This window comes from Dictyostelium discoideum (genome assembly GCF_000004695.1).
Source record: "Dictyostelium discoideum AX4 chromosome 3 chromosome, whole genome shotgun sequence".
Classification (NCBI taxonomy): domain Eukaryota; phylum Evosea; class Eumycetozoa; order Dictyosteliales; family Dictyosteliaceae; genus Dictyostelium; species Dictyostelium discoideum.
Window position 1 is genome coordinate 5,166,542 of NC_007089.4, and position 20,000 is coordinate 5,186,541.

At 23.5% G+C, this 20,000-nt stretch overlaps 10 protein-coding genes across 10 annotated transcripts; 8 read left to right on the top strand and 2 right to left on the bottom strand.

Moving 5' to 3' along the window:
* Position 1: 1 nt before the first annotated feature.
* On the top strand, positions 2-4,151 carry agnD (argonaut-like protein; the record flags this gene model as incomplete). Its single annotated transcript, XM_001134555.1, has 4 exons — positions 2-446; positions 573-2,065; positions 2,144-3,371; positions 3,430-4,151. Coding segments are annotated over 4 exons (3,888 nt in total), but the record flags the coding sequence as incomplete, so codon positions are not given.
* A 792-nt stretch (positions 4,152-4,943) lies between these two features.
* On the top strand, positions 4,944-5,554 carry agnF (argonaut-like protein; the record flags this gene model as incomplete). The annotated part of the gene is made up of 2 exons (XM_635281.1): positions 4,944-5,288; positions 5,402-5,554. The coding sequence occupies 2 exons, from the start codon at positions 4,944-4,946 to the stop codon at positions 5,552-5,554; spliced, it is 498 nt and encodes a 165-aa protein (XP_640373.1).
* Positions 5,555-5,858: 304 nt separating this feature from the next.
* DDB_G0281961 (hypothetical protein) lies at positions 5,859-6,246 on the top strand (the record flags this gene model as incomplete). The annotated part of the gene is made up of 2 exons (XM_635282.1): positions 5,859-6,097; positions 6,201-6,246. The coding sequence occupies 2 exons, from the start codon at positions 5,859-5,861 to the stop codon at positions 6,244-6,246; spliced, it is 285 nt and encodes a 94-aa protein (XP_640374.1).
* Positions 6,247-6,853: 607 nt separating this feature from the next.
* On the top strand, positions 6,854-8,415 carry DDB_G0281963 (hypothetical protein; the record flags this gene model as incomplete). Its single annotated transcript, XM_635283.1, has 3 exons — positions 6,854-7,110; positions 7,410-7,561; positions 7,640-8,415. The coding sequence occupies 3 exons, from the start codon at positions 6,854-6,856 to the stop codon at positions 8,413-8,415; spliced, it is 1,185 nt and encodes a 394-aa protein (XP_640375.1).
* A 343-nt stretch (positions 8,416-8,758) lies between these two features.
* Positions 8,759-9,211, top strand: DDB_G0281965 (hypothetical protein; the record flags this gene model as incomplete). Its single annotated transcript, XM_635284.1, has 1 exon — positions 8,759-9,211. The coding sequence occupies one exon, from the start codon at positions 8,759-8,761 to the stop codon at positions 9,209-9,211; it is 453 nt and encodes a 150-aa protein (XP_640376.1).
* A 608-nt stretch (positions 9,212-9,819) lies between these two features.
* On the top strand, positions 9,820-14,395 carry slrA (leucine-rich repeat-containing protein; the record flags this gene model as incomplete). The annotated part of the gene is made up of 5 exons (XM_635285.1): positions 9,820-10,259; positions 10,338-10,547; positions 10,651-10,719; positions 10,858-10,995; positions 11,116-14,395. 5 exons carry the CDS (start codon positions 9,820-9,822, stop codon positions 14,393-14,395), a joined length of 4,137 nt encoding a protein of 1,378 aa, XP_640377.1.
* Positions 14,396-14,547: 152 nt separating this feature from the next.
* DDB_G0281967 (hypothetical protein) lies at positions 14,548-16,761 on the bottom strand (the record flags this gene model as incomplete). Its single annotated transcript, XM_635286.1, has 2 exons — positions 14,548-16,312; positions 16,403-16,761. The coding sequence occupies 2 exons, from the start codon at positions 16,759-16,761 to the stop codon at positions 14,548-14,550; spliced, it is 2,124 nt and encodes a 707-aa protein (XP_640378.1).
* A 1,386-nt stretch (positions 16,762-18,147) lies between these two features.
* DDB_G0295769 (hypothetical protein) lies at positions 18,148-18,246 on the top strand (the record flags this gene model as incomplete). The annotated part of the gene is made up of 1 exon (XM_002649101.1): positions 18,148-18,246. One exon carries the CDS (start codon positions 18,148-18,150, stop codon positions 18,244-18,246), a length of 99 nt encoding a protein of 32 aa, XP_002649147.1.
* Positions 18,247-18,905: 659 nt separating this feature from the next.
* Positions 18,906-19,004, top strand: DDB_G0295767 (hypothetical protein; the record flags this gene model as incomplete). The annotated part of the gene is made up of 1 exon (XM_002649102.1): positions 18,906-19,004. One exon carries the CDS (start codon positions 18,906-18,908, stop codon positions 19,002-19,004), a length of 99 nt encoding a protein of 32 aa, XP_002649148.1.
* Positions 19,005-19,048: 44 nt separating this feature from the next.
* DDB_G0282071 (hypothetical protein) lies at positions 19,049-19,496 on the bottom strand (the record flags this gene model as incomplete). The annotated part of the gene is made up of 2 exons (XM_635287.1): positions 19,049-19,121; positions 19,210-19,496. The coding sequence occupies 2 exons, from the start codon at positions 19,494-19,496 to the stop codon at positions 19,049-19,051; spliced, it is 360 nt and encodes a 119-aa protein (XP_640379.1).
* Between the last annotated feature and the right edge of the window lie 504 nt (positions 19,497-20,000).

Below are 20,000 nucleotides of genomic sequence, written 5' to 3' on the forward strand. Positions count from 1 at the left end.
ACCACCTTATCCATATCAACAACCACCACAACAGCCACAACAACCACCATATCAACAAGGAGGTTATTATCCACCACCACCAAGTGGTCCAACACAAACAGGATCAACTCCGCCACAACAACCACCATACCAACAAGGAGGTTATTACCCACCACCACCAACAAGTGGCCCAACACAAACAGGATCAACTCCGCCACAACAACCACAACAACAGCTCCAACAATCACCACATCAACAAGGAGGCTATTATCCACCACCACCACCAAGTGGTTCAATACAAGCAGGATCAACTCAACCACAACAACAGCAACAACAACAACAACAACAATCACAACCACCACACCAACAAGGGGGTTATTATCCACCACCACCAACAAGTGGCTCAACACAAACAGGATCAACTCCGCCACAACCACATCAACAAGGAGGTTATTATCCACAAAGTGGTTATTATCTGCCACCACCACCACCACCACCACATTAACAAGGGGGTTATTATCCACCACCCACACCAACACCACCACCGTCATCACCATCACCCCAGCTTCAAAAGCAAGAAATTCCAAATACAGCTTCTCCACCTCTTCCACAACAGCAACAACAAGGAGGATATTACCCACCACCTCAACATGGTTATTATCCTCCTCCTCCTCCTCAAGGAGGTTATTATCCACCTCCATATGGCTATGATCCATATGGTCCTCCTCAAGGAGGTTATTATCCACCTCCGCCACCATATGGCTATGGTTATTATCCCCCTCCACCACCATATGGTTATTATCCTCCCCCATCTCAACAACAAACACCACAACAACCACCACAACCACAACAGTTAGATTCCTATGGTGTACCACTCCAAAATTCTCAACAACAAATCCCATATCCTCCACAACAACAACCACCACAATATGAACAACAACCACAACAACCACCACAACAACCACAACAACCACAACAACAACCACAACAACCTCAACAACAACCACAACTACCACAACAACCACAACAACCTCAACAACAACCACTACAACAACCACAACAACCTCAACAACAACCACTACAACCTCAACAACAACCTCAACAACAACCTCAACAACAACCTCAACAACAACTACAACAACAACCACCACCACTACAACAACAACAACAACAACAACAACAACAACAACAACAACAACCACAACCACAACAACAACAACCACAACTACAACAACAGCCACAAGAGAATTTAGGTGAATGGAGAAAAAGTATTTCAGAGTTTGTTAGTCCTGAAAGAGTAATTTTAGAGGACAGTTCAAAGGATAATAATAATAATAATAATAATAATAATAATAATAATAATAATAATAATAATAATAATAATAATAATAATAATAATAATAATAATAATAATAATAACATGGATTTAAATAATAACAATAGAGACTCAAGGGGTAGAGACGATTGGGATAATAGGTTTTCTTCAAGAGATTCACACCATAGGGATAGAGACAATAGAGATAATAGAGATTCTTATTCAAGTAGGGATAGAGAAAGAGATAGAGATTTTTACTTAAGTAAGGATAGGGATAGGGATAGGGATAGAGACAGGGATAGGGATAGGGATAGAGATAGAGATAGGGATAGAGATTATAGAGGAAGTTATAGAGATAATAGAGAGAAAAGCGGTGGTAGTTTGGGTTCATCAAGTAATAGTGTCCCACAGAGTTTATCACAATCATCATCGTCAATACCTCAAGCATCATCGTCTTCTAATATCACCACTCCCTCCACAACCACCACCACTACAAACACAAACACAAACTCAAACTTTTTATCATCACCATCATCATCATCATTATCATCATCATCATTACCAGCAGCATCATTATCCTCTGGTTCATTGAGTGCTGGTATTGGGTTTTCAAAAAGAGTTAAAGATGAAGATGTTGTCGATATTAGTGATGGTAATAAAAAATTAACCGTTCCAGTAAGAAGAGGTGTTACTGTTAAATTATCATCTAATCAATTCCCATTAAATATTGATAAATCAGTTAAAATTTATTTATATTGTGTTATTTTTACTGTAAGTCATTTAAAAATAATATATTAAATGAAATATTCTAATTTTTTTTTTTTTTTTTTTTTTTTATTTTTTTAAAAGCCACAAATTTATAATAGAGTTAGAAAATATGATTTAGTATCAGGATTACAAGGTGCAATTGGACCAAATATTTATGATGGAACATCATCATTGTATTGTTTAAAAGAGATGACAGAGGATCAAATATTTCAATTTGATAGTGTAAATATTAGATTGAGTTTTATTAAGGTATTGGATCCACCATCTACCATTCAATTTTATAATGTTTTCATGAAGAAGATTATGAAGTTATTAGGATTTTCAATTGTTGGTAGACAATATTTTAATTCACGTCTATCAGAAAAGATTGAAAGTAGTAATTTAAATGTTTGGCCAGGTTTCTTTACATCGATTGGTAAGATTAGCGCAGGTACATCATTATTGGCAGATATGTCAAGAAAAGTCATTAGAAAGGAATCGGTTCTATCCTTAATTCAATCACTAAGTAGAAGAGGTAGTCGAGCAGATATTGAAAGAGAATTGGTTGGTTCAATCATCATTACATTGTATAATAATAAAACCTATAGAATCAATTCTATCGAATGGAATAAATCACCAAGATCCAATTTCAGGACCGATGCTAATGGTGAAATCACCTTTGAAAATTACTATCGTATAACTTATGATCGTTCAGTAACAGATTATGAACAGCCATTACTCATATCACGTTGTAAAGGTAGAAAAGAGGATGTATACTTAATACCAGAGTTTTGTAATCTCACTGGTATCTCTAATGAAGATAGAAAAAATGGTCAAAAGATGAAAGAGATTAATGAACGTACCGTCGTTGAACCAAGAAAGAGATTCTATGGATTGAAAGAATTTATTAAATCCATTAATTCAACCACTGAAATTAGGGAGGAGGCTTCTCGTTGGGGTATTTCTTTTCAAAATTCATTGGAGGTCAATGGTAATCAGTTCCCAACACCTCATAAGGAGAATTTTTACTTGGAAAAAATTAAATCAAATTGGGGCATTATTGCAGCAGAGAGTTTGCAAAAGGAGTTGGGTACCTTTGAAAAGGAGATGAAAAACTATTGCTTGGAACGTCCATTCGTCCAACTTGTAAAGAATAATCCACGTGAATTCTCTAGTGAAATTAGAGCAATGGTAGATAGTAAGAAAATAGATTTCGTTGTTTGCATCATTCCAGCCGTACAAACTGAAGCTTATAATGCCATCAAGAGAGCGTCCTTATTGGAGTGTAAGATCGTTTCTCAAGTTATTACTGCCAGAACTATTACTAGTGGTAAATTCTATGCAATTCTTCCAAAGATTATGAGTCAAATTAATACTAAAATAGGTAGACCACCTTGGAAATTATCTCAATCAATCGAAGATACATACTCAAAAGGATGCAAGATCAGTTGCTGCTTTCTGTGCCACCACTAATAATGCCTTTACAAACTGTTATGTTAGTGCAACCATTCAAAAACAATCTTCAAAAGAAGTTATCAATTCATTAGGTGCATCAATGGGTAATGCATTAAAGGCTTATCATCATATTAATAGTCGTTTACCAGAGGTTGTTGTTGTCTATAGAGATGGTATTTCCGATGGTATGATTGATCAAGTTAATAAATACGAAGTTCAAGCAATTAGAGAATCATTCTCAATGTTACCATCATCAATGGGTGCAAAACCAAAACTTATTTACATTATCGTTAAAAAGAATACTCATATTCGTTTCTTTGATTTAGGTGGTAATTACAGTAATCCAACTCAAGGTGTTGTTGTTAGTCAAGGCGTAACTAGAGATCATTGGTATGACTTTTTCTTAATCTCTCAAAAAACAACTAAAGGTACAGCAAATCCAACACATTATCATGTTATTCAAGATGAAACAAATATTCAAGCAGAATCTTTACAACAATTAACCTATAATCTTTGTTATCTCTACTTTAATTTCGATCAAAGTGTATCGGTTCCAAGCGTTTGTCAATTCGCTCATAAATCTGCATTATTAATAGGTAAATCCTGTAATGCAAATACTCCTGAAGAATTAAGTAATCGTTTATTCTTTTTATAAAAAAAAAAAAAATGAATAAATAAAGAAAAATAAATATATTAATTTTTGTAAATATAAATTTAGAATCATTTTTAAAATTATTTTATTTATCTTTATAAAGATAACTTTTTATTTTTATTTATTATTTTTTATTTTTTTTTTTTTTTTAATTTTTTTTTTAATAACTTAAAATATAAATGAATAAAAATTAAAAAAATGTAATTCTAATTAGAATTATTATTTAATTTTAAAATTTTTTTTTTTTTTTTTTTGTAAACCTATTTTTTTAAATAAATATAAATTCCCCTTTCATTGTTCTTCAAAATAAAAACAATAATTAAATTCTTTAAATAAACTTTTTAGTCACTAAAATTAATAATAATAAAATATAATATAGTAAAAAATCTGGATTTTTGTTTAAAAAAATGAAAATATATATATTTTTTTTTTTATCAATAAAATCCTTTTTTAGTTTTTCAACAAATTTAAACACATGTTTGAAAAAAAAAAAAAGTGGAGTTTGAAGAAACTTGTTGCGGATATAAATATGCACACATAAATACATTTTTTTTTTTTATATTTTTTTTTCTTTTTCTTCACTTATACAAATAAATAAAAAAAGATAGAAAAAGATAGAAAATTTATAATTTAGATTATTCATAGATTTTGTTGGTTTTTATTATTATTACTATTTTTTATTATTACTATAGTTTAGTAATTCTTCAAATTCTTTATTATTAAAATACTAGTAGTTTTTAAAATAAAATAAAATAAAATAAAATAAAGTAGAAAGTTAGTAGTATACTATTTAAAATGACTTATCTTTGTGATAAAAAAAGAGAAGTTGAAGGGGATATTGATGAAGAGAAAGGTTCTACTAAAAGATTTAAGTCACAAGGTAATATTGAATATGGGAATCAAAAACAATTTGAACCAATCATCACTCACTCTTCACAGTTGGCTCCTTCATACCAATATCCACCACATCAATATCAATATTATCCACATCAATATCCGCCATACCAACAACAATACCCATTACACTATCAATATTATAATCAAAATCAACAACATTTCTTTGATTCCTCTTCTCAAAATCAACAATATCTACCACAGTTTCATCAATATCATCAACCTTACTTGATACCTCTTCTCAAAGTCAAATACAACAATATCCCCTGCAATCAACACCACCACCACAACAACCACAATAAAACTTTCAACATCCACCACCAAAACCACAACAATCCATTACACAATTAGATATTGAGAAAGAGTTAATTGGTAGTATTGTAATTACATTGTACAATAATAAAACCTATAGAATCAATTCTATTGAATGGAATAAAACTCCAGAAACCAAGTTTACTCCCAATATTGGTAGTGATATGTCTTTTGAAAACTTATGGACAAAAAGTTACTAATCAAAATCAACCAATATCTTTTTTTATTACTAATGTTTTATTTTATTAAATATATTATAAATATTATAATAATATGTGTTTTGTTGTAAAAAAAAATCAACATTGGAGAATCTAAAATATCTTTTCAATATTTTTAGATATTTTTTTTTTATTTGAAAAAATTTAACCTGGTTCCAAAGATATTTTTTTTTTTATTTTTTTTATTATTTTTATTTTTTTTTTTTTTTTTTTTTTTGACAGATTAAAAATAACTTTATTTTTTTTTTTTTTTTTATCAATCACCAATTAAAAAAAAAAAAAAAGAATGAAATTTTCATTTAAATCAATTTTCTTATTTATTACATTCATATGCTTACTTTCAATTGTTTTTGCAAACAATCAAGTTACTCCAGAAGAAGCATCAATTGTTTTCCCAACCAATGAAGATTTACAAAATGAAGAATCAATTTTAGAATCAGACCTTGTTGGTAAAATGAATACTGATGTTTGTGCTGGAAAAAATCAAGTAACCTGTTTAGTTTTTGAATTTGCTCAAATCAAGTGGTATGATTTTTATTATCATTATATTATTTTATTATTATTATTATTATTTTATTAATACTAATTTTTTTTTTTTTTTTTTTTTTTTTTTTTTTTTTTTTTTAAGCTATTGGGATTTAAAGAAAGGAAAATGCTTGCGTATTTACCCATAAATTATTCAAGTGGCCACTAATTTTATTTATTTTATTATTATTCTTTATTTATATCAATTAAAAAAAAAAAAAATAAATGAAATCACATTATTTATCAACTTTTTCTTTTTTTTTTTTTTTTTTTTTTTTTTTACAACATCATTTAATTTTATTTATTTTTCATGTGAATTTAATAGACACTCAAAAATACAAAATCATAAAAAAAAAAAAAATGTAACCATCCTTTTTTTTATTTTTTTATTTTTTTATTTTTTTATTTTTTATTTTATTTTTTTTTTAATCTAAATAATTAAATCCAAAAGTTTAAAAAAATAGGAAATTAAACCATCCCAAACAAAAAAATTGGGTTCGGTTTAATTTCTTGATTTTTTCAAAAAAAATTAAAAAATAGAAAAATAAAAAAAAAAAAATAAAAAAATAAAAAAATAAAAATAAAAAAAACTCGTTAAAAATTTTCAAAATAGTCACAGTAATAATAATAAATAGTACAAAATAAAAACAATAATACAAAATATAATAATAGTAATATAATAATAATAATAATAATAATAATAATAATAATAATAATAATAATAATAATAATAATACAATAATAAATAAATAAAGAATGAATGATGTTTCTAGAATTTTCCCGGGATTTTATATCGGATCATTGCCAGCAGTAAATAGAAATACATTGGATAAATATCAAATCACACATGTTTGCAGTGTTTTAAATGAATTTCAACCAAAATGGACAAAGATTTACAAATATTTACATATTGACATCTATGATAGTCCATCGGTTGACATTATGAAATATTTTGATAAAACTTTTCAATTCATTGAAGAAGGTAGAAAAGATGGTGGTGTATTAGTTCATTGGTATGATAATCAATAATTTATTTATTTATTTATTTTCTCATAACATAATATATGCAATACAAATTGTAGGGTGCTGATATTGATATTTCTGCAAAACTATTTATAAAAATTAAGAGTTAGTAAATATAAAATAAGTGTTATTATTATTATTATTATTATTATTATTATTATACACTTGTTTTATATTTACTGAGTCTTTTTTTTTATAAATAGTTTTTCAGAAATATCAAGATCAGCGCTCTACAATTTACTATCCTACACTTATTTTATATTTACTAACTCTTTATCTTTATTAATAGTTTTGCAGGAATATCAAGATCAGCTACAATTTGTATTGCATATATTATGAGAAAATTAAATATTTCATTTGAAGATGCCCATGGTTTAGTATCTGATGCTAGGCCAATCATTTACCCAAATGAATCATTTATCAAACAATTAAAGAAATATGGTATGATATTATTATTAATTTTTTATTATTATTATTATTAATTTTATTACCATTACTAATCGGATTTCATTATTTTAGAATTAATTTTAAAGAAAAATAGAGAAAATCCTCAAATTGTAGAAAAAGAAAGTGAAGAAGAGGATGATGATGAAGATGATGATGACGATGATTATGATAGTGATGAGGATGATGATGATGATAGTGAAGATGATGACTTTGAAGAGGAGTTTGATAATGTAGTTAAAAAGAAGAATAATAATAATAAAAAAGTTAATGTTAAAAATACAACCAAAGTTTTTTCAAATATTTCAATTTCATCTGAACAAACTACCACTTCAACCACTACAGTACCAACACCAACACTAAACCCAGAAACAAAAATAGAAGAAACTACAACAACAACAACAGCAACAGCAACAGCAACATTAGTAGAGGAAGTAGTAGAATCAACATCACCAAAAGCAACATTAGGTGAACATAGATACAGTTGTAGAAAATGTTCTAAAGATTTATTTTTAGATTTTGATATTTTAGATCATGAACAAGGTCAAGGTCAAACATCATTTAAATGGAATAAAAGAGATAATACCACTTGTAATAAGAGTGTGGGTGCAAATGGTGAACAAATTGAAGATCAAAATAAAGTTATTTGTACCTCTTATTTTATTAGTGAAATTGAATTTTCACTCTCTCAAACTTATTCAGGTATGGAAGGTAAATTATTTTGTCCATCTTGTAATGAAAAATTAGGTTCTTGGTCTTGGAGTGGTGAACAATGTTCTTGTGGTGCTTGGATCGCTCCAAGTTTTCAAATTCCAAAAACAAGAGTTGATGAAAAGAAAGTTCTCAAATAAAAATATTTAAATATCTTAATTAATTTTATTTATTTAATCAAACTATTTTGTTTTTAGTAAAAAAAAAAAAAAAAAAAAAAAAAAAAAAAAAAAAAAATTAGATATTTTCATTTTTTTTCATTTTTTTTTGAATTTTTCATTTTTTTTATTTTCAATTTGGACATACATAATTTTATTTTTAAAAATGAATATTATAAAAAATAAAAATTTATTTAAAAAAACAATATTTAAAAATAATTTAATAATAAAAAGGTTTTATTGTTGTGATAATAATAATAATAATAATAATGAAATTAAAAAAGTTTATTTTATAAAAGATGAAAATAATACTGATGTAAAGAAAATGATTAAAATTGGTGATATTGATGAATTTACAAAAAAGATTACTTCAAACGATGTAAAATTATTTTCAGAAATATGTGGTGATGCAAATCCAATTCATTTAGATGAATCATATTCAAAGAAAACTAGATATGGTAAATGTATTGTTCATGGTGCATTAGTTGCATCTTTAATTCCATCAGTAGTTTCAAAAGCAATGCCTGGTTGTATTTATATACATGAAGAAGTTAATTTCACAAAACCAACATTTGTTAATGATATAGTTAAGGCTGAAACTAAAATAATTGATATAACTGGTAAAAAAATAACTTTTTCAACTCAATGTACTGTTATTTCAAATGATAATGATAATATTAATAATGTTGTCATTAAAGGTACTTCAATAATACATCACCCAAATTTAATTTCAAAAAGAATTGATAAAATCACCACTAATATTAATGAAAAAGAATAAAAAATAAATTAAAAAAAATCATTGTTGTACAACAATTAAAATAACATTAACAACCATTACAATTAATTATAAATCAATACTCAATATAAATATCAATATAATTGAAATAAGAAAAAAAAAAAAAAAAAAAAAAAAAATCATTGTTTTCCAAGTTTTTGTTTTTTATTTTTTTATTTTTTGGATTCTTTCACACAGTCATGTAAAAAAAATTTTCAAAATTACCCACTTAACCACACTCACACATTCACAAATTCACACACTCCCAAACACACTTAAAAAAAAAAATAAAAAAAAAAAAAAAAATAAAAAAAAAATAAAAAAAATAAAAAAATAAAAAATAAAAACAAATGATTTAATTCTATCATTAATACATTAATATGTTGTATTGCTATCTAACTTCTTTTAATATAAAATAAAAATAAAAAAACAATAATTTTTTATTTTTATCAACCAAAATTAAAAAAAAGATAAAAATAAAAATAAACAAAAAAAAAAAAAAAAAAAAAAAAAAAAAAAAGATAAAAATAGAATTTAAAAAAAAAAAAAAAAAAAAAAAAATAATAATAATAATAATAATAATAATTCACAATTACATATAAATTTATATTATGGTTAAAAATCAAATATTTTCATTAAAATCATTGTGGTCATCTTCAATTTTCAAAATTTTGTATTGTTATTTGTTTACATCATTATTATTGATACTATCGACTTGGGTATCTGTTAATGATGGATTATCAGTTAGAGAGCATATTATATTATTAAGATTATATTTCGATACTAATGGTACAACATGGTATCATAATCAAGGTTGGAAAGAGTATGCAGATTGCATACTAGCAGCAGATGGCTCAGTTAGAAAGGCTTTAGAGTCAATTGATCCTCTCACCGGTCAAATACCACAATATTTATGGGCTGATCATTTTAGTCAATTGGATAATAATAAAACATTATATAAAATAATTCATAATCAAATTCAAGGTCATAAAGTTGTAATTTGTAATGCATTTGGTATAACTTGTGAAGATAGAATTAACTTAACTGGAATGTAAGCTTTAATAAATATATTATTATTATTATTATTTTCTAATTTATTCTAATTTAAATTTAATTTTACTAAATTTAGAGATTTATCAAATAATAATTTAAAAGGTAATATTACACCTTATTTACCTTATTTATTACATTTAAGGAATTTAAATCTTTCAAATAATCATTTATCAGGATGTTTCCCAGATGGATTATTAAAAGCTCAAAGTTTAGTAGCATTAGATCTTTCATATAATAATATTAGTTGTACATTATCATTAGCAGATTCAAAAGCAATTTCATATATGTATGATATATAAATATATTTTTTTTAAAAAAAATTCACATAAACTTTTATAGTAATAATTTAAATTCTAATTAATTCTATTTTTATTCAATCCTATTAATAGTGATATTAGTCATAATCATTTAACAGGTTACTTTAAAAATGTTTGGAAAACCCCAAATTTATTATTTTTGTAAATATTAATATTATTATTTTTTTTTTTTTAATAGTAATAATTATAAAAAAAAAAAAAAAAAAAAAAAAAAAACAACCAAATTTGATATTTATATAAATATTAATATATCTATTTTAATATTTATACTATTAATAGGGATTTATCATTTAATAAATTATATGGTACAATATTAAAAGAATTTTTTAGGCAAAAATCTTTAGATTATGTTAATCTTAGTTCAAATCAATTAATTGGATTTTTACCAATTTTATCAAAATCGAGAATTTCTTATTTGTAAATACTTTTTTTTTTTAAAATTTAATTTATTTAATAATTTTGTAAATTTATTTAATAATTTTGTAAATTTATTTAATAACATGTAATCTTTTTTTTTTTTTTATATTTAATAAATAGAAATATAAGTAATAATAGATTAATTGGTAATATAACATTATTAACATGTTGGAAAGCAGGATCATTAAGAATTTTTGATGCAGAAAATAATATGTTTGAAGGGGCATTACCAGAGAGTATATTTGATCATTCACCATTACAATATGTTAATTTAAAGGGTAATATTGTAAAGGATCCATTACCATCAATTTTAGATTGTGCAAAGAGTGAAGTTAAAATAATAGTACCAGATGGATTGAAACAAAATAAATGTGATCCAAAAGTTTCAAGTAATTGGGTACTAATTTTGAATCCATTAGGTGAAGAATTTAATATAGTTGGTAGTGATTTTGGAATTAATAGTAAATCAATTAATATTCAATTTCAAAATGGGTTACATTGTGTTGATAATGTAACGACCATAATTAAATCCAATACTATTATCTCTTGTAAAAATCCTCAAGGTAGGAATAGCACCTATTTAAAGCTAACCATACCAACTGGTGAGCCTGGTAATTTCACTGTTATTAAACAACAACTCTACTACTATAGACCAATTATTAAAAGTTGCTCAAAAGTTTATAAAAACATTGGTGGTGAAATAACTATACTTGGTAGTCATTTAGAAAGTTTTAATAAAACAAGTAATGGCAAGAAAATGATAACAGTTTCAATTGGTAATATTAAAAATAGTTTTACAAATGTTACCTCTAGTATCAATAGTGATGGTTTCAGTGGAGAGGTTATAAGTTGTCGTAATGCTGATATAATTACACCCGATATGATAACCTGCTCAATACCATCCAACACTAATTTACAACAACCTGCTGAAATTCAAATTATAATCGATGGTATAACTGCATACGTTCCAATAGATTCAACCAGACCACATTTCCTCTATAAAGGTGTTTACAATAAAGATATCACAATATCTAAACCAACAGAATACAATCAAACCATAACTATATCAGTACCAAATGAAACTATAATAGATATGGATCAAGTTGTACGGGTTTTAATTGATGATAATGATGATTCAATTTGTAAGAATATTCAACATATTAATAAAACTTCAATTCAATGTTTACCTTATAGTGAAACTTGTGGTTCAAATGTTAAAGTTACACTTGTAACAAAATATGGTGAACCTCAATTTACAACCTCTTTAAATTATCCACCACCAATCATTACTCGTGTAACTCAAGGTATTGATTCAACCTCAAATTCAATTATAACAATTAATGGTAAATTTTTAAAAACTGGTGGAAAACGTAATCTTTCAATTAAAATTAATGATACAATTTGTTGTCCACTTTATAATGAATATTATTATAAACAAGATGAATTAGATGATGATAACAATAACAATAATAATAATAATAATAATTCAACAACAGATATAAATAATAATAATAATATTATTAAAAATAATAATTTAATTAAAGAAGAACAAATATTATGTTATTATCAAATAAATCAATCATTACCAATTCATTTAAATTTACCAGTTACTTTAACATTATCAAATCAAACTGTTGTTAAAAATAATATTTATTCTCAAACAAATTCAACATGTCCAAATAATTGTGTTAAACACAGAACCAATGGTTGTAGATCAGGAATTTGTGAATGTTATCCAAATTTAACAGGTCCATCTTGTGATGAAAATATACCAGAATCAACAATATCAAATTTTTCAAATTATTTACCAGATTTTATTTTATCATTTCCAAAATTCATTACAAATAATACATTTAATATTAAATTTTTATCAATTTCTGAAGTAAATGAATCTGGAAATATAGTTGATAGATTTTGTAGCTTAAATAATAATAATAATAATAATAATAATAATAATAATAAAAATAATAATAATAATAATAATGATAGTAATAATGAAAAAGAAGTAGTAGAAGATGAAGAAGAAGATTTAGATTACAGTAGTCAAAATGATAATAATAATATTAATAATAATAATAATGAAAATAATAATGAAAATAAATTAAATTGGAAATTAATAAATCAAACTAAAACAACAAATGCATTATATACATTGAAAATTAAGAAAAAGAATGTTACATTAGATATATTAATTTCAAGTGATAATAATCAACATAGAGAAGTTTATTTCGCTGGAGAAGTTATTCAAGTTCCAAAGAGTTCAATAGAGTTAATAGTGAATTTAAAGGGTAAATGGCTATTTAAAGATCCAAAGAATCAGTTGAAATTTAATTTTTTAGTTAAACCAGTTAATGATCATGATTATTCATTATGTTTACCTTCACCATTTGTTTTAATATCTGATGAACCATTTCGTTGGATAACTATGGATGTTGATTCTTCAACTATTTTCGCTAAACCTTCAAATAGATTCTTATTAAATAATTATTTAGTAAGAGTGATTGAACCAAATTATAAATTAAGTGATTCAAATTTAACTTTAAATTTATATTATCAATTCAATCAAACAACTTTAAAACAACAAGATAACCATGGTGATGATAATAGTGACAATTCAATCAAGTATACTGAAGATAGTTTAAAATTTAGAATTGATTTCTCAACATTTAATTCAAGACGTGAAATTAATCCAAAACCAAGAGGTTGTTTTAAAGATAATACTCATAAATTCCCTTATGACTATTATATAGTTTTCTTTGGTTGTGCTTCTGGTTTAATTTTGGTTTTAGTAATTTGTATTGTACAATGTTCAAGAATTGAATCAAGACAAAGAAAACAAATCATTAAATCATTCAAAGCAACTCAAAAAATGCCTGTTGAAATTAAAACTCCATTATTACCTCCAAGTTTTCATTTTAATTTTCTAGATTATAATAATATGGATTTAAATAATAATAATAATAATAATAATAATAATAATAATAATAATAATAATAATAATAATAATAATAATAATAATAATAATAATAATAATAATAATAATAATTTTAATGATGGTAGTGATACTTTTAATAATAATAATAAGAAGAATTTAAATTATGAAGATAATTGTGATACTGTTGGATTTGATGGTAAAGAAAATGATATAAAAAATATTAACAACAAAAAAGATGAAAAAGAAGATGATGGTGATGATGATGACGATGAAGATGATGATGAATATGAAGATGACACACAACCATGTAGTAGTGGAAATAGTAGTAGAAGTAAAGGTAGTGATGGTGGTAGTAGTAGTAATAGTTTAAGTAGTGATAAACAAAGTTTCAATAATGGAAATGAAAATAATTCAATTATACCAGAAAATAAAAAAAAACATTTAACAATAATAAATAAAAAATAATAATTCAGAATAGTAATAATAAATGTTATATTAAAATAAACTTTTTTTAAAAATAAATAAAATAAAATTAAAATAATATGTTACTTTGGTAATTGTTAAATAATATAATTTTATTACAAATTTAAATATTCCTTATTATTATTATTATTTAATTATATAATAATTGAAGCAATAATTAAAAATATAAATGAAATGAGTGATACATTAAGTATAGAAGATGAGGAAGGATGATTTGATGAGTCATCAGTTGAGGAGGATTTAGATGAAGTTGTTTGAGAACTTGATGTTGTTGAACCACCTATTGTTGAACCACTTCCTGAAGTTACTGATGTTGTTGAACCAGCTGTAGTTGAACCAGCTGTAGTTGGACCAGCTGTAGTTGAACTACCTCCTGAAGAAGAATCTAAATCAAATGTAACATTTTTTGATTGAACACCACCAACATTAATTGATACTGTAAATTTGTTACCATTTGGAAAATTATTCATTAAAACGGTAGGATAAATTGAACCATTGTATTGATAAGTATATGCTTGTGAAAAAGTATAAACTACACCATCTATGGTAACATTATTTTTTCCAATAAAATTAAATCCAGAACCAGTAATTAAAAGTTTTGGAGTACCGGTACTATTGTAAGAGAATGATGTAATTATTGGTTCTTCATATGTATAGTTAAATGAGAGAAATTTATCATTCGTAAATCCAGTTGATTGCTCTCCTCTTCCAATACCCATTGGAACTGGAATAATAAGATATTTATTTGGTACACCAACTCTCAAATATAATGGATTTTTAATATACCATCCAAAATCAGTACCGTATATTGTTAAAATAGTTGATCCATCTGTTTTTGCAACATAATTGAACTGTTTTGTGAAATTGAAAGTGTTACATGTTGTTCCATAATCGGGGAAATTATTACCTTTCCATGGATTGACAGATACATATGTTGGATCGTAACCACCAAAATATCTTGTACCAAGACAACTAAAGCATGTTGGGACATCAGAGAAGTCATTATTACCAAAATAAAAATTTCCCATTTCCAAATAACAAAACTCTTGTGGAACAGTACCTGTGAAATTATTATCATTAATATTTATCTTGAATTTATCTTGATTAAAATTAAAAACCTCCACTGGGAAGGTTTGATGTAATCTATTATTGTTTATTGTAATTGCTGAAACATTTTTGAAATCAAATGTTGATATATTAAGGTAACACCAATTCATTATAAATTTTGTGTTTGGTGGTAATTTAATACATGGTTTTGTTGTACATCTTATATAATTACAACTCTCCAATGGTGAATAATCTCTATTATCTCCACCAGCGAATACTAAATTAAATTCATCTGCTTTTACAAATGAAAAATCTAAATAACTTTCTGTGATACTTTTATTAAATCCATTATTCCTAATATTAAGAGTATTTAAATTACTTGAAATATTTATTAAGTTTGAAGGGAATGGCCAAGTTTGATAAGGGTATGCAAAATTGATATTTCTATCGAAATTCATAAAGTTGATTGAAAACTTTGTTAAGTTATAAAATGGTACATTAAAAGTTGGAAAATTAAAATCTGTATAAGATGAATCAAATTTACCATTTTGAATATATAATTCAAGATTATTTAAATTTTTGAATGCTGAACCAATGTTACTTGGAAAACCTGAACCTGGTCTAACTGGAATATCCAAATTATTTAATTTTTCATTTACTGGGAAATCAATTGGAAAAGTAGAAGGTAATTCATAACCTGGTAAACCATTGTAAAGCGAAACATAATAGGCTGGACTTTTAAAAAAATTAACTCCTAATTTTGTACCAATATTCAAAATTTTAATTAGATACATTGTTTTTGGCATAACTAATAATGAATCTGTATATGTTGAATTAAATGTATCAATATCTCTATTTTATTAATTTTTATATTAGTAAATTATATTATTATTAATAAAAAAAAAAATAATAATAATAATAAAATAATAATAATAAACTTACAAAACTGTTAAAGATGTTAATTTTGTTAAACTGTCAAATAATTTAGATGGATAAATTCCTTGACCAAGGGTAATACTTGTAACATTTTCAAAAACAGAGAAATCAATGTCTAAAAAAGCACTTTTGATACCATTTAAAAGTGATAAATTAATCTTTGTAACTGTATAATTACCAGAACCATCATTTAATGGTGCGCAAGTGAGCCAAGTACATACTGCATTATATGATGGGCCTTTTGTAAGAGCTAGTAATTGAATAGCTTCAGAATGTTGTTTTGGTGGAACATTTTGGCAAATTATTTTACCATTAAAATATCCAAAAATTAATAAAATAACAAACAAATAAATAATTTTATTCATTCTTTAATAAATAAAATACAATTTTCAATTACTTTTTTTTTTTTTTTTATGTTTTGTTTTTTTGTTTTCTATAGTCTTTGGACATAACTTTTCAAAAAAAAAAAAAAAAAAAAATCTAGATATTTAAAAAAAAATAAAAAAAAAACCATTTGATTATCATAAAAAAAAAAAAAAAAACCCTTTTCAAATAATAAACATATTTAGGCTTTGGATATTTGATGATCATTAATAAAAAACATAACATCATAGTTGTTCAGTTTTGTGTTGCAAAACACATTGTTGTGAAGTGCTTTATTCAAAAAAAACAAAATAAAAACAATATAATTTGACACTTTATTTTGATTCATTAAATTTCTTTTTTAAAATAAAAAAAAAATAAAAAAAAAAAATAGAGGTATCAATATCAATGGAATTTGAATTTTAAAAAATCCCATTTTAAATTTTTTTTTTTTTTTTTTTTTTTTTTTATTCCCCTTTTATTCATAGATTTATAATTTTTTTTTTTTTTTTGTTTTATTTAAAGATTTGTAACAGAGATACTTTTTTTTTTTTTGTGTGTAAAGAAAAAATATTTGATGGTTAAAAAAAAAAATAAAAAAAAAATAAAAAAAAATAAAAAAATAAAAAAATAAAAAAAAAAAATAAAAATAAAAATAAAAATAATCAAGCTTTATCAAAAAAAAATGGCTTGATCAAAAAAAAAAAAAAAAAATAACTTGATCAAAAAAAAAAATAATAATAACTTGATCAAAAAATAAAAAAATAAAAATAAATAAAAAAAATAATCAAGCTTTATCAAAATTTTGATAAGTGTTGTTCAAGTCTTGTCTTTTTTTAAGATTACTATTTTTTGTAAAAAAATATCCAAACATTTTAAGAGATTGGTAAATGGTTAGCAATTTGATAGGTTTTGAAAAAAAAAAAAAAAAAAAAAAAAGAAAAGAAAAAAAAAAAATAAAAAATAATAAATTTTGTACATGTATGAAAATTTCTTAAAGTATTTCGTACTTGTGTCTGAAAGTAGTGTTTTTAAATTAATTTTTTTTCTCTTTAAAAGAGTTTTTTTTTTTTTTTTTTTTTTTTTTCCACATTTCATTTCACAATCTTATTTGTAAATACTAATTTTATTATATTTAAATTAATTTTATCTTTTAAAAATATTTTTTATTGATTTTTTTTTTTTTATTTTTCATTTTTATTATTTATTTATTTATTGAATATCTATTGATCATTAAGATCAAAAAAAAAAAATATTAAAAAAATAATAACAATAAATAATTAAAAAAAAAAAAAAAAAAAAAAAATTGCAATATTAAATTAGTGTTTTTATTATTATTATTTTTATTATTATTATTATTATTATCATTATTTAATAAATTTATCAGAATGAATTTATTTAGTTCTCTTTCAGGAAAAAGTTCAGGTAGAAGTGGTTCAAAAGGAAGTGCTAATCGTGGTGGTGTTGGTTATGGTTGGGGATCTTAAAAAAAAAAAAAAAAATCAACCAATCAATCAAAAATTATTTTTCGAATAATTAAATAAATTTTTGGTTCACTATTTTAAAAAATATCTTTTTTTTTTTTTCTTAAAAAAAAAAGAAAGAAAGATAAAAAAAAAATCTTTTTTGTAACAATAATATAATTATTTATTTTTTTTTTTTTTTCTCAACATTACTTTTTTTATTACTATTTCCCATTATGAAGATCACAAAAAATTATTTTCAAATTTCGCACAATGTTTTATTTTTTTTTTATCAAAATATTATAAAAAAATAATAAAAAAAAATAAAAAAAAAAAAATCGCATTCATGGGTTTTGCAAAATATTTTTTAAAATAAAAGCAAAAAAATAAAAAAAAAAAAAAACAGTGGAAAAATAAAAAAAAAAAAATCAAAATAAAATAAAAAAAAAACTCAATAGAATTTTTTTTTATTTTATTCACTTTATAATCCACAACAAAGAAGCTTCTTTGTAAATAATTTAATTTTCTTATTATGTAAATAGAAATTCTTTTTATTTATAATTAATTATTAGTATCAAAAACAAATAAAATAAATAAATTAACTTTTTTTCCAACTAAACTTCTCACTCAGATCTTTTTCTTTTTTTTTTTTAAAAAAAAAAACATAAACCAAAAAAAAAAAAATGGGTTGGGGTTGGGGTAATTGGGGTTGGGGAACAGGTAACCGTGGTGGTGTAGGTGGCAACGGTAAAAAAGGTGGCCGTAAGGGATGGAGTTCATAATCAATTTCTTATTTAATACAACAACAACAATAATTAAACAAAAACTATTTACTTTTTATTTCAAATATAAATAAAATAACATTGCTTAATTTTCTCTCAAATGATATTATTAATATCCTTTTGTAAATAAAAAAAAAAAAAAAAAAAAAAAAAAAAAAAAAAAATTGGGTGTTTGTGTTTTTTTTTTTTAAAAAATAAAGTCAACCATATATTTAATAAATAAATAAATGTTTTATTTTCATTTTTTTTATTTATTTTTGATATGACATTCAATGTTTTTTCCATTTTTTTTTTTTTTTTTTGAATGGTCTTAATTTTGCTTTTTTTTGATTGAATGTGTTTAATTCTTGAAGTGGTTTGTTTTGGTAAATTTACACTTTGATTATTTGTTTTTTTGATTTTTTTTTTTGATTTTTTTTTTTTATGATTATTTTTATTACTATCAATTTCAAATATATGTGAAATAATTAACTGTTTAATAAATAATATCATTTTTTTTTTTTTATTTTATTTTTTTTTATAAATTTCACACACTCACAAAATAAAATTTTATTAATTAAATCTCAAGGTTTATGATTGCCCCATTTTTTAAAATTAACCACCAAAGGCTATTTTTGTAAAAAAAAAAAAAAAAAAAAAATAAAATAAAAAAAGACAAAATAATAATATCTTTGTAATAGATAAACAACCTTATTTTAATTTCCTTTATATTTTTTTTTTTTTTTTATTATTTTTTTTAAATTTTTTAATTTTATGTTTAAAATAAATAAATAAAAAAAAGAAAAAAAAAAAAAAACCAACAATAATTATTTTTTTAATTAATTAACTATTACATTCCAACTTTTTAATATTTGTTGTCATTGGTAAGTATTTTTTTTTTTATTTTTTTATTTTTTTATTTTTTTATTTTTTATTTTTTATTTATTTATTTTATTTTTTTTTTTTTTTATTAGTTTTTTAATTCTATTTATATTTATTTTATTTGTTTTTTTTTTT